General features: G+C 46.5%; 1 protein-coding gene across 1 annotated transcript in view; it reads left to right on the forward strand.

Annotated features, from left to right (window-relative positions):
- Window positions 1-670: 670 nt before the first annotated feature.
- Galm (galactose mutarotase) overlaps window positions 671-13,892 on the forward strand; it is a 60,478-nt gene continuing 47,256 nt past the window's right edge. The window contains exons 1-2 of the mRNA XM_052746346.1: window positions 671-1,116; window positions 9,442-9,596. Coding sequence (XP_052602306.1) covers window positions 927-1,116; window positions 9,442-9,596 — 345 coding nt within the window. The 5' untranslated portion in view covers window positions 671-926. The remainder of the gene's footprint in view (window positions 1,117-9,441; window positions 9,597-13,892) is intronic.

The raw sequence follows: 13,892 nt of genomic DNA on the forward strand, positions 1-13,892 counted from the left end.
TTAAAAAAAAAATACATGTTCTTCTGAAACAAACATCATTAATCCCTTCTTAAAGGAGCTTTGGACATCGGGAGCAAAAGGGAGTAGATGTCTACACAAGTCTGAGGCTCTCTCTGATTACACGTGTAGGAAGGGTCTGCCTGAGCTGGAGACTGAAAGTCAGGGGGCCCAGTCTAGTGAGGGGCTTAATCCTTTGAGACAAAGGAAAACAAAAGAAAACCAAAACGGATCATCAGTCAGCAGAGGAGTCTGCAACGACTTTCTCCATCTCTAAACCACCACTGTACCACGTCACTTCGTTCACCCCGAACAAAGAGTTAACCAGAATTCCCTTAGGATCTGTCTTATTGTCCCAATATTAATAAGCAGCATTAACGGCCAGCCGGCTCCGCTCGGAGCATCTTGTGAAGGTGTGCAGAGGAATGGGGATATCGGGCTTTAGTACATGCGGATGGGCAGCATGGCTTAGTGAGTAGGAGAGCGGCCCCCAAGCCTGCCCACCTAGGGTGATTCCTCCGAGCCTAGTAAGGAGAGAACCGAGATTGTCTTTTGACCGCGCGCGCGCGCGCCTGCGCAAAGTAAATAGTTGCTTTGGTTTAAACTACATGCCCCAAGATGCAAGTGCCATTTTCCTCAAGACTACGTTTCCCGACATGCACTGCAGCCGGGATGAGCGGAGGAAAAGACCTGCAAACTTGACTGGAAAGTTTACCTCTCCCGTACCTCAGGCAAAGGAAAGTTTTTAAAAAGCCTCAGGCGTTCCCCCTCCTTCCCCCCAAGGCGTGCTCAACTACTTAAATCCCGGCAATGAAGGGGAGGAGTTAAACCGAGTCCCTCCCCTTCTCCCGGGAACTTTTACCATTCCAAACGCGATCCAGGCTAGAGTTGGAACGGCAGGGAGAAGCTGCACGCCCCGAACTTTCCCCATGGTTTCGGTGACCAGAACCGCGTTTGGAGAGCTGCCCTCGGGGGGAGGGACGGTGGAGAAGTTCCAGCTTCGGTCAGACCAGCTGAGTGTGGACATCATCTCCTGGGGCTGCACGGTCACTGCTCTGCATGTCACAGACAGGCAGGGAAAAGCCTCAGACGTGGTGCTCGGCTTTGCCGAGTTGGAAGGTGGGTCGCGTCCTGCCCTGGGCTGCCAGACGGTCCCAGGCCCGCACGTGTAACTCCCAATCCTGTGTACCCCCGGGTCCTTCCGGCCACTCACGGGACTTGACCGAGGTCCCCAAGCTTGGGGCAGTCTAACTTGGAAGCGCGTGAATGGGCTAATGGTAGCGGCTAACAGGATGGAGTGGTTGGAAAAAGCAGGATCGAATGCAAATAGCTGTAGGACATGGCCTTAGGCAGTCGAACTAGTCAGGTTCAGGAGGAAGTCAGCTGAGACCAAACTCCCTAGAGCGATCTTTGATCTGTGGGCCACTGGGTGTGTGGAGCCTACCCCTCCCTTGTGTTTTTCTGAGGAAGGCAAGCAAAGACGGGCGCCTGTCACTACTCCACACCCCCACCCCTATCCCCACCCCCATTGGATTTTCTTGGAGGCCTCCTTGAGCAGAAATGCCTCAGAGTGTAGGCCTGGTGTAAACTCATCAGAGCGCTCGGCTACTGTGGTCAGTGTGGGGCACAGAGCGTCCATTTGCTCAGGAACATAGTCTTCGTTTGTTTTTCTTTTTTGGTTTTTCGAGACAAGGTTTCTCCGTGTAGCTTTGCGCCTTTCCTGGAACTCCCTCTGTAGCCCAGGCTGGCCTCGAACTCACAGAGATCCGCCTGCCTCTGCCTCCCGAGTGCTGGGATTAAAGGCGTGAGGCACCACCGCCCGGCTCTCAGGAACATATTCTTAATGAAAGGGGTAAAGCCACTAGTCTGGAAATAAGGCCTCCTAAGACATGGACAATTCGGATCATGTCTTTTTGTGTGTTGGACAGCGGTCTCATGAAGCCCAAGGTGGCCCGCAACTCACTATGTAGCCAAGGTTGGCCTGGCATTCCTGATCATCCTGCTTTCACCTCTCAAGTTTTGGGACTGCAGGCAAGCGCCAGCAGTTTTATCTTAATCCACGCACTGGTTTTATCTTAGCTCCTGCAGTTAAAATTCTGTTGATGCGGTGGACTCACTCAAGATAGACAAGGGTCACCCTCAACTTGCAGTTTAGCTGGGGAGACAGATTTTAGCCCAACAATCACAAAATTAACTCATCGGATTGCAGTTTGATTTGCAGCAGGAGAAAGATGTACATCTTGCCAATTCCTAGCATCGCACGTAACCAGACAGGAAACAAAGTCTGAAGTTAAAATTGGTAAATGGAAACAGAATTAATCTGCTCTGCTAGGTGGTAGGGTGTAGACGGCTTTTTGTACCACAAGGGGAGGTTTGAGGTTTTCCTTTGGGCGCCTCTTTCTACCTACTTGGTTCTTCAGATGTTTAACTTGGCCCTTGCTTTGGGGTCAACAGGAAAACCCGGTTTTATTTATTCATTTTTATTTGTCCCTTAAACAAAAATAGATGTGTTCCCCATCTTTTTGTTAAAATGCACTGTAAGGGTATTGCTGAGGCTCCTGTTCACTCACCCCTGGCTGTCTTTACCTCTGTATTGCCCGGGAGCCTCCCCAGCAGAATTTCTTGGGTGACTTAATTGAGGCCATTGCATGGGACAGACTGGTGGGAAGGTATGGAGACTTGGAGAAGGTGAGCTCCGATTCCTCCTTCCGTGGCTAGAACGTCTTCAAAGTTGGAAGGCACGAGGGCAGGCGTGTGATGGAGGGGGAGGCTCTAGAGCCAATCTGCTGAGTCATTCCTCTCGCCGGTAGCATGGCCCTTTTCTGAGCTGAAGTAAAAACACAAAGCGATGACGGTGGAGTGGAGGGCGAATCTGATATGGAGAATTCCAGAGCCAGAGAATTAGAGGTGGCGGGTGGTGCCTGCTCTTATATCTGTCTCTTATCATCATGCCGAGGGGCACTACCCACCACCCGACAGAGACAAACAACCGCCCTGGCTCCTGGTCACTTTTAGTTTCAAGGTGAGAGTCCAGTGGACCTGAAATAAGATCACATGATGTCTTTCAAATCCATATGAAATGTGAGTGCAGGTGACATCCCACCCAGGTGGCACCAGTTTCTTTACCAAATGTGAGGCTAATCATCTTAGTTTGGGGTGCCTATTGGAGGAGGCTCAGTGAAAGAATAATCCTCACCTATTCATAAAAGCTCTAGACAAAAGGCTTTAGCTCTCCTGAGATTAGAGTAACCCAGCAGGTCTCCCCAGAGCTTGAGAAGACTCTATAAAGCCATGATTCTCAACGTGTGGGTCCCGACCCCATAACAGTAACAAAATTACAGTTCTGAAATAGCAACCAAGGGAATAATTTTATGGTTGGGGGGAACTGTATTAAAGGGATGCATCGTTAGGAAGGTTGAGAACCACTGATCTATAGCATTTTCTTACCAAGATGCATCACAGCTTCACCAAATCAAAACTTTTTAAATATTCTTGGTGCTGTATCAAGATGGACATTTTCATTCCCGTGCTATGATTTGAATACTGGATTATCTTAAAAGGAGAGAAGAGCTATTTTTGAAAGAGAAGTTGAATGGAAAATACTTGTAGATTAGTAAATTGTAATGATTTGAATGGAAAATACTTGTAGATTATTAAATTGTAATGATTTCTGAGATGTCACCTCTCTTCGAGAGTACAGCAGAGTGCAGAGACTTACAGCCCTTGTAAAGTCCTGGTTTTCAGGTTTTCATAGACTCTTCTCATGTTGTCAAAGATAGGCATTAGTACGTGTCACAACAGAAAGTATATTGTCTCAATTGTAGAAGTATAAAATGGCTCTCTGCTACTACTACCTTGCTTGATTTTAGTGTATTAAAATCCATTTTAGATGCCAGCCTTAGTGGCCCACACCTTTCATCCCGGCACTCAAGAGGCAGAGGCAGGTGGATCTCTGTGAGTTTGAGGTCAGCCTGGTCTACAGATCAAGTTCTTGGACTGCTATGGCAGTTACATAGAGAAACTGTGTCTCAATAAAAAAAAAACAACATTTTAGAGTGGGTTTGGTGGTACCTGATCTACATAGCAAGTTCTGGGATAGCCAGGGCTGCATAGTAAGACCCTGATAACAGAGCCATCAAAACGGGTCATCAGGTAAAGGTGCTTGCTGCCGAGCGTGACAATCTGAGATTGATCCCCAGGACCCACATAGTGGAAGGAGAGAACTGACTCCTCCAAGCTGCCCCCTGACCTTCACATGTGCACATGCGTCACCTGAACACACACACAAATAAATAAGTAAATAAATAATTGTAATTTGATTTTTTTTTTTTTTTTTTTTTTTAGTTGTGAGGAAGCGCTAAGCGTTGGTAATGAAGTCAAATGCGTCCCTTTTGTAACTGCCAGCCTCCCAGACAGATTTTTACACACACTGCTTGGTTGGCAGCCCTGACCAGAGGTCAGACTGGTTCAATTTCTCCCTGGGAACATGAGATCTTTCTTCTGTAGAATTCTAAAGAGGGAAATTATATATGATCTTTTAGTTGTAGACTGAAAAAAAAAAAAGTCAGTATTGTCTCCTGTGGGTTTTTCCTACCCTTTCTTCTCAGCTTGTGTGACCCACCAACAGTCATTATGATTTCTTTCAAAGCCTGTGATAAGAATATTTGTTTATAAGCAACAGGTATAAACAGCCTACCCATACATACAATCAATGAGACTCCTGCCCTTTCATTTTCCCCCCAGTTACCACCAAATAACCAGCTATTACTCTTGTAAGAGCCGTTATGGAAAGAATAAAAAAATAGCCTTGCTGCCTTGAAGTCCGGGGATGTAGTTCAATGGTTGAGCCTGTGACTGGCAATAAACAGAGCTGAGGGGCCAAGGTCCGGGAATGGAGCCCGTTTGGTAGAGTGCTTGCCTAACACGCATGTAGCCTTAAAGACTTTAATCCCAGGCCTTTGAGAGGCAGAGCAGGCAGATCACAGTGATTTAGAGACCAGCCTGGTCTACAGAGTGAGTTCAGGACAGCCAGGGCTACACAGAGAAACCCTGTCTCGAAAAAAAAACAACAAAAAACCAACTCGAATTCCATCCCTAGCGCTGCCTAGGAACAAGGTCTGGTGGTGTTTGCTTATAATCCCAGCACTTGGGGGATGGAGGCAGGAGGACCAGAAGTGCAAGGTCATCCTCCTCAACGTGAGTTTAGGATACCTGAGACCCTGTTTCGAGACAAAACAGCAAAAACCTCGGTTTTGAACAGGGAGTGGAGACAAAGGAGTTCTAGTTAAAGACTGAAGATTGGTACTGTAAGCGCCCAAGTTGGACCGTTGAGAACTCCTAGCTGCTAGACTTTTTATTCATTTATTCATTTTGCTTATCCCGATAATACGTCATGGAGATAGTATCTGGCATAATTAAAGTGATTGTCAATTCAAGTTGTTTTCTTACTGCCTAAGGGCAGTGGTTCAGTGGGTGGAGCTTCTGGGGGAAAGTTGGGGGTCATTTTCCTTCAGACTTTAGGGCTCTCTGGCCAAGTCTTGGGCTGTCTGATCTGGGTGGCATGGGATTAGAAAGGCTTTATGGCACTGTTAAGCACGTCCCGATTTATTCTAGCACAGAGACCAGGACAAACTTAGGCTCTACTCTTTAACCTCGGCAGCTGCGTTCACTAAGTTAGCATTCATAGCTAGACCTAGGAACTTTGACCTTTCCATGAGAACCAATATTTTCTGCAATTCAAAACCCTTTCAGCCATGCCCTCTTCAGGATCAGGGCTCGTCATTTTCCACAGTCCTGATTTCATGGGAAGACTTCGAGACACTTGATGTGTTTGCTCTGTGAAAGGGTTTCCAGAGACAATAATGTTTTCTTTTTTTTTTTTTTTTCTTTCTTTCTTTCTTTCTTTCTTTCTTTCTTTCTTTCTTTTTTCTTTCTTTCTTTTTTGTTTTGTTTGTTTGTTTTTCGAGACAGGGTTTCTCTGTGTAGTTTTGATGCCTGTCCTGGAACTCGCTCTGTAGACCAGGCTGGCCTCGAACTCACAGAGATCGGCCTGGCTCTGCCTACCGAGTGCTGGGATTAAAGGTGTGCGCCACCGCCACCCGGACACAATAGTGTTTCCTTGGTCCTTGTGGTTTAGTCCTTAGGAACTATTCATCCAAACTAAGGAACTGGCAAGTTTGTCTCTTTTCCAGGGACTGAGTCACTTTTGCCAGAAGCAGTCCCCAATGAAGGGATGCTTACACTCTTGAGTAGGAAGGAGCCTTGCGGTCTCACAGGCGGCTCTCTCCAACACCTGGCACAGCTTGGAGAGTGGGGGCCTCCATGTGCATTTGTTAGATCCATCAAGGTATCTCAGAAAGAAACAGGTACAGCCAAACAGTTTTCAGATTTAAAAAAAAAAAAAAAAAAGGGTTGTTTGGTTTTATTTATTTATTTATTTATTTATCTATCTATCTATCTATTTATTTATTTATTTATTTATTTTGGTTTTTGGAGACAGGGTTTCTCAGTGTAGCTTTGCACCTTTCCTGGAACTCACTCTGTAGACCAGGCTGGCCTCGAAGTCACCGAGATCCGCCTGCCTCTGCCTCCCGAGTGCTGGGATTAAAGGCCTGCGCCACCACCGCCTGGCCTTTGTTTGGTTTTATTATTGTTATTGCTGCTGCTGCTACTTCTCCTTCTCCTCCTCCTCCTCTTCCTCCTTCTTCTTCCTGCTTTTCTTTGAGACAGGGCAAAAATGGTTTTTCTTTATGTTTTTGAGCCTAACTGGGACTCAGAAACTGATGCTCCAAAGTGAAGCCCTTGGTGCAGCTTCTGGCTGGCTCCTGTCCCTCTTTCCTTATCCTCCACCAAAGTGTGCCACAGAAACCAGACTTCTTTTTCCCGTAAGTCAGACACCAGAAGCCTCTTTCCCAAAGCCAGCCACAGTCCATAGAAGAGTGATTCTTTCCCCCATCTTTCTAAGTTGGCTATAAAGAAATTCTCTGACCCTCCTTGACTGACTACAGGTCATAAGACCCCTAAGTGAGTAAGGGTCTTACCCCAAACCTGGGAGGAGGGAGTCCTTCCCAAAGAGGCCAGCAAGAATCTAACAGGTGGGTTTCTTCTTCAGTTCCTCACTATTGCATTATATCCATTTTATCAAACTATGTTTTTACATAGCTGCCCACCTTTTATCAGACCTGAAGGTCTTTTAGTCTTAGACCTGAAGTCTCTTTTGTCACATATAGATTTGGTATATTTGTCTCCTGTTAACTCACTTATCTTTTGTTATACGGGGTCAGCCATGACCCTTTACGATGAGTGCAAAAGGAATCCTTCCCTTCCGGCCGAAATGCACAGGAGCAAGACCAGAAAGAGGTTGTTTGACTCGTCGGGACTTTTTCTGGTTAACCACTATAAGGGGTTTTAAAGCCACAGCTTCTGAAATGAGGGCAGGTGGGAGACAGAATGGGGTGGGCAGAGAGATTGCCACCCACAGGGAGGTGGTAAGGCCACTTGACCAGAATGACCTGTGATTTCCAAATATAGTCCTCTCTCAGTACCTGTGGATTCCACCGACCGTGTGGTGAGAACATCTGGGAGGGGGAGTGCCAGTGCTGCGCGTCCATCATGCCAGCCCTGGGGAGCCTGGTGCCGAAGAGTACCATAAGCCTGGGTTACAGAGTGAGGTCCTGCCAAGGAAGGAAGGAAGGAAAGAAAGAAAGACAGAAGGGGAGATGGCTCAGCAGCTGGGAACACTCAAGTTTTTTCTTCCAGAGGACCCAAGTTCAGTTTCCAGAAGCACATTGGATGGTTCACAATTGCCTGTAACTAGCTCCAGGCAATTGTAAGGTCCTTTGTTGGCCTCAGACACACTCTCTCTCTGTCTCTGTCTCTCTCTCAAAAAAGTAATAAATAATAACAATAAAAAAACAAGAAAAAGAATATTTGTGGGAGGGGAGTGCATATGTACTAAAGGTATTTAGACTTTTTCTAGTCATTGCCTAACAATTATTTATGTAATATTTATAAGTGTTAAGTCTTATATGTAACCTGTGACTTAAAGTATGTGGGAGAGAAGCTGGAGAGATGGTTCAGTTAAGAGCACTGGCTGCTCTTCTAGAGAACCCGGTTCAACACCCGCCCCCCCCCAAAAAAAAAGTATGAGGGAGAATATGCGTAGATTATATATAAATGCCTCACTATTCTCTATCAAACATGAACATCTGCAGATTTTGATGCCTTACAAGGGTAGGTCCTGAGTGAAACAACCTCCCCTGGGATACTGAGAGAGAACTGGTAGGTGATGTTAGTTAGGCTTAAGAGCATGGACGCAGAATAGGGAGGGTGTGGTGACTCATACCAATAATCCCAGCAATTGGGAGGTAGAAAAAGAAGAATTTCAAGGCCCAACTAGGCTATATAACATGATCCTGCCTAAAAAAAAAAGAGAGAGAGAAACAGAGACACATAAACTCTGGAGCCAGACTTTCAAGATTCAAGTCTGGGTTTTACCGCTCGATGGTGTTTGGGGGCAAATTATTTAACTTCTCTGTAAAATGGGGGTAATAAGAGTATTATTGCTGCAAAGTTCCAAGAATAAAATGAGTGAAATGCAGAGCACTCAGGAAGTGTTTGGGACTTAGAAATTGCTCAGTGATTGTTAGTGGTTATAATCTTCGGTGGGGCAGGAGGACTCAGAAACATCATGGATTAGCAAGGAAGGAAACAGGATAGTGAGCTTGCAAAATGGTTAATGTTTAGCTTGTCCTGGGCCAGTTTAGCTTGTACCTAATTAGTTCAGGGGCTGTACCCTGAGCGTCTCCTACAACTGTGGGAAAAGTTTACATGCTTGCATCCCATTCTCTGTTGATCAGAAGTGAGAATAGAATTCTTAGTGTTAAAAAAAAAAGCTGTCAGCAAAAAACTCCTTACTAAACCAAACACAGGAACATAAAGAAGTGGGGAAAAAGCCGGGCGGTGGTGGCGCACGCCTTTGATCCCAGCACTCGGGAGGCAGAGCCAGGTGGATCTCTGTGAGTTCGAGGCCAGCCTGGGCTACAGAGTTCCAGGACAGGCACCAAAGCTACACAGAGGAACCCTGGTTAAAGTCACAAGTACAAAAATGCAACTTTGCTTTCTACAGCATCTGCCCCCAAAGTCAATAATAGTTTATGCTCATTAGGATACCCTATAGCCATCAAGAGAAATACGGTAGATAGCTATGTTAGGGATGGGCAGATTGTAAGACTTGGGATAAGCCAGGGGGTGGCGGTGTCCGCCTTTAATTCCAGCTCCTGGAAGGTAGAGGCAGGCAGATCTCTGAGTTTGAGGCCAGCCTGGTCTACAGAGTCGGTTCCAGGATAGCCAGAGCTACACACAGAGAAACCCTGTCTTGAAAAACAAACAAACAAACAAACAACAACAACAACAAAATGATGCAATTGTGTCCTGTCTTTGCAGGTTACCTTCAGAAGCAGCCCTACTTTGGAGCAGTGGTTGGGAGGGTAGCCAACCGAATTGCCAAAGGAAGATTCGCAGTGGATGGGAAGGAGTACCACCTGCCCATCAACAGGGAGCCCAACAGTCTCCATGGAGGATTCCGAGGGTTTGATAAGGTGAGTGGAGCGTGTGACAGGGGCCCCTCTTGGCACACTTCAAAGTCCCCTCAAGCCAGTATTTGCCTGTCGTGATCCCAGGCCCTGGCACACTCGTGTGGCGGAGGGATCCAGGAAAGAAGTTGCTGGTTCCACACTTTGACAGCCCCGGACTCAGGAAGCCAGGGCACACAGCTTACACAGTGGGAGCCTCAGGGAGCTGGGTTTCAGAAACGTGGGTTAATGATTATTCCTACGACTTACTGCACGGGCATTTGGATCTGTTTTCTCTAGTCCTTGTTAAAACCGCGCATGCTCACCAAATGTGACCGCCGAGGCCCCCAAAGGCTACTTATCTCCTAGTAGCATAGGCAGGCCTGCCTGGCCCCAAGCCCTCCTTCCTGCACGGAAGTACTTGTGTCCTCCAAGGCCGTCCCAAGTGTATGAAATCCAACACACCTCCTTGTGTCTGTCCTCCGTCCCCTCCCCGACGTATAGTGTGCACCACACCCAGGTCTACCCTTCCACGGAAGTGCTTCGTTCCCCAAAGTTAGCCCAGGTGGTCTCCAGGTTCCCCTTTCCAAGCAAGCACTCCCGAATCCCTGGGAAACGAGGTCAGGAGAGCAAGTGGGTCAAGCTGCTTCCCTGAGATGTGCGGGTCCCTGCCTTGTGCGCCCCAGCGCCGCTGTGGCTCAGCTCAGCGACTCTGACCGGTCCTGTTCTGGGCCGTGACGGAGAAAACCCTGGAGGTGATTTTCCTTTGGGTCATGCAGCTTAGGTTGCTTCCGAGACTCTGGCCGGAGAAGATGAGAACGTGGGTGACAGTTAAAAGCCGCGTCTCTTCTCCACCCAAGGAAGCCGGTTGCTCCCACTTCTGTTAGCAGCTTCCTGTCTACGGCCCAGAACCAGACTGCTACCCTCTTGGTTCCCTTTCCTCAGCGAGGTGCTTCTCACACTTGGAAGAGCAGACAGTACAGCGAAGTGTCAGTTCCGCCAGGGTTATGGCTGCGGATCTCTAGAAGGTGCCAGGCCCGTGTGCAAACCTCAACCCAGAGGAAGCTGGACCCAGCCTTGTTCCTCCTTCTAGTCCTTTGTATTTTCTGTGGTATTCATTAACGCATACTCCCTTTATGAACACAAATAGTACTGCGTATTTGTCTGCCTCCCTACATTTTCTTTCTTTTCTCTTCTTTTTTTTTTTTTTTTTTTTTTTTTTTTCCTGACAGGATCTCATGCGCCCTATGCTGGCCTTGAACTGGCTGCGTGGCTGAGAATAATCTTGAATTTATGATCCTCCTTTCTCTAGCTCCCCATTGCTGGGATTGCTAATTGGTTTTTTTTTTTTTTTTTTTTTTTTGGTTTTTCGAGACAGGGTTTCTCTGTGTAGCTTTGCGCCTTTCCTGGAACTCACTTGTTAGCCCAGGCTGGCCTCGAACTCACAGAGATCCGCCTGGCTCTGCCTCCCGAGTGCTGGGATTAAAGGCGTGCGCCACCACCGCCCGGCGCTAATTGGTTTTTATAAACATTTATTTTATTATTTATTTGTGTGTATGCATGTGTGTAAGTGTGCATATGTGTGAGTGTGCATGTGTGTGTGCACACATGTGTGTGCAGGTGCCTCAGGGAGGCTGGAGAGGGTGTTGGGTTCCTGGAACTACAATTACCAGCAGTCGTGAGCTGCAAGATGTGGGTACCAGAAACCAAACTTAGGTACTGTGCAAGAGCACCCAGTACTTTTAGCTGCTGAGCCATCTCTCACCAGTTTTATGTGGTGATGGGGACTGAACCCAGAGCTTCATGCGTGCTAGGGAGTCGCTCTGCCAGCTGAAGTGCATCCCCTTAACCCTGCCTCTGAACGTTTTATATTGGTGCAACTGAGAACACAAACCAGTTAAGACAAAGATCTGAATTAGCTCACGTTTCTAGCAGCTGGACGTTCAAGAGCATGGGGCCAGCCTTTGGTTTTGTTTCAGATGCTGGCTCTCTCTCCCTTTGCTTCATCCTAACAGGGAGGAGGCCTCTTAGGCTAATTGTGACAGCTCAGGTCTTTCTTCCTCTTGTTATAAAACCACGAAAACCATCGTGGGGGCGGGGGCTGTGCTCACAATCATGACCTCATCTAATCCCAATCACCCACCGGTCAGGTGCTCTGCCTCAAAGACCTCTACCACGAATCTGAGAACCAAGTTTCCAACAGACAAAACTTTTGAGCAACACATTCCGATGATCGCGATGTCCTTTAGTGGAGGGAGTCCCTTCTGTGTGCCAGGGAGCCTAACAGGTTGAGATTCCTGAGGTTCCGAGGATGGCCCCTTCCATCACGGGGGCACTGCAGCCACAGAGATGTGAACAGTGTGCTGCAGGAAGTGAGTGTGAACAGGTGCCCAGCAATGGGGGTGGTGGGATTTGAACTGCCCCCGAGGAGCAGATAGCATCCAGCCATGTGTGGCTATTTCTAGAGAATGACTGTGAAGGGAAAGGCTTGGCTGTTTTGGAGCCACTGAAGTTCGGGGCAGGAAGTTTTAATACAGGAACATGACAACATCATTGAACTTGGTGCTTTATTCTTTATTCGATCTCAATAATAAATGAATAATTTAGCTTGGAGATGATGTGTTTTTTCTATTTATATCAACACTTTTTTTTTTTTTTAAATGAAAGTTGAGTCTTGACAGGACTAGAAATAGTACAAAGATTAAGATGTGAGATTTCTGGAAGTTTGGAAACTCAGGGTCAGGAAACCCTTCCCGTGGATAGGAATTGCACTTAGCTGAGGATAATAAAAAATATTTCCATTGTGTCCTTTCTTTAAAGGTCAAAAACCTAAGGGACAAGGCAAAAACATTTTATTTCAAACATTTAATTCCTAAAATTTTCCATTTGGTTTTTTTCCCTTAAATTTACACATGTAACAAGCTTCCTTAATTTTTAAAAAATTCCATTTGTGTTGTGTGCATATATGTGTGTGTATCTCTGTGTATATATCTTTGTATGTGTATGTATGTACATCCGTGTTTATGTGTGTGTCTGTGTCCATGTGTGTGCGCTTGTGTGTATGTTAGCATGTGTCTGTATGTTTGTTGTCTGTGTGTGTGTGTGTGTGTGTGTGTGTGTGTGTGTGTGTGTGTGTGTGTTTAGTTATTCTTAATCTTTGCTCTTTGGGGGTCCTCCACCCAGCTCCCAAATAAATACACTTATAAATAAGGCTTATTCTTATTTATGAATGTCCAGCCTTAGCTTGGCTTGTTTCTAGTCAGCTTTTCTTAAGTTATTCTGTCTACCTTTTGCCTCTAGGCTTTTATCTTTCTCTATTCTGTATATCTTTCTTTACTTCTTACTCTGTGGCTGGCTGGGTGGCTGGGTGACTGAGTAGCTGGCCCCGGCAGCCTCTCCTTTTTTTTTTTTTTTTTTTTTTTTTTGCTCCTATCTATTCTCTCTGCCTGCCAACCCCTCCTGTTTCTCTCTCCTGCCTTGCTATTGGCCATTCATCTCTTTATTAGACCATCAGGTGTTTTAGACAGGCACAGTAACACAGCTTCACAGAGTTAAACAAATGCAACATAAAAAAATGCAACACATCTTTGCACCATTAAACAAATGTTTCACAGCATAAAAGAATGTAACACATCTAACTAATATTCCACAACATGCGTGTCTGTGTGTGCTGTGCCTGTGGAGGTCATAGGACAACTTTTAGAAATCCATTCTCGTTTTTTTCACTGTGGGTTCTAGGAGTGGAACTCAGGTTGTGGGGCTTGCATGCAAATGCTGTTGCCTACAGAACCATCTTGCCATGCAAATGCTGTTGCCTACAGAACCATCTTGCATGCAAATGCTGTTGCCCACAGAGACATCTTGCCATGCAAATGCTGTTGCCCACAGAGACATCTTGCCATGCAAATGCTATTGCTCATAGACCTGTCTTGCCACCCTTAGGCTTCCTTTTTGTTTTGTTTTTAGATTTATTTATTTTATTATACGCCTATGAGTGTTTAGCCTACATGTATGTCTGTGCCCTGCATGCCTGGAAAAGGGCATCAGATCCTCTGGGACTGGAATTACAAATGGTTGTGAGCCATGATGTGGGTGCTGGGAATGAACTTGGATCCTCTGCAAAAGCAACAAGTGTTCTTTTTTTTTTTTTTTTTTTTGGTTTTTGGAGACAGGGTTTCTCTGTGTAGCTTTGCGCCTTTCCTGGAACTCACTTGGCAGTCCAGGCTGGCCTCGAACCCACAGGGATCCACCTGCCTCTGCCTCCCGAGTGCTGGGATTAAAGGCGTGAGCCACCACCGCCCGGCGCAACAAGTGTTCTTAACC

Source organism: Peromyscus californicus, unplaced genomic scaffold (assembly GCF_007827085.1).
Source record: "Peromyscus californicus insignis strain IS unplaced genomic scaffold, ASM782708v3 Scaffold_1__1_contigs__length_55948999, whole genome shotgun sequence".
Classification (NCBI taxonomy): Eukaryota; Metazoa; Chordata; class Mammalia; order Rodentia; family Cricetidae; genus Peromyscus; species Peromyscus californicus.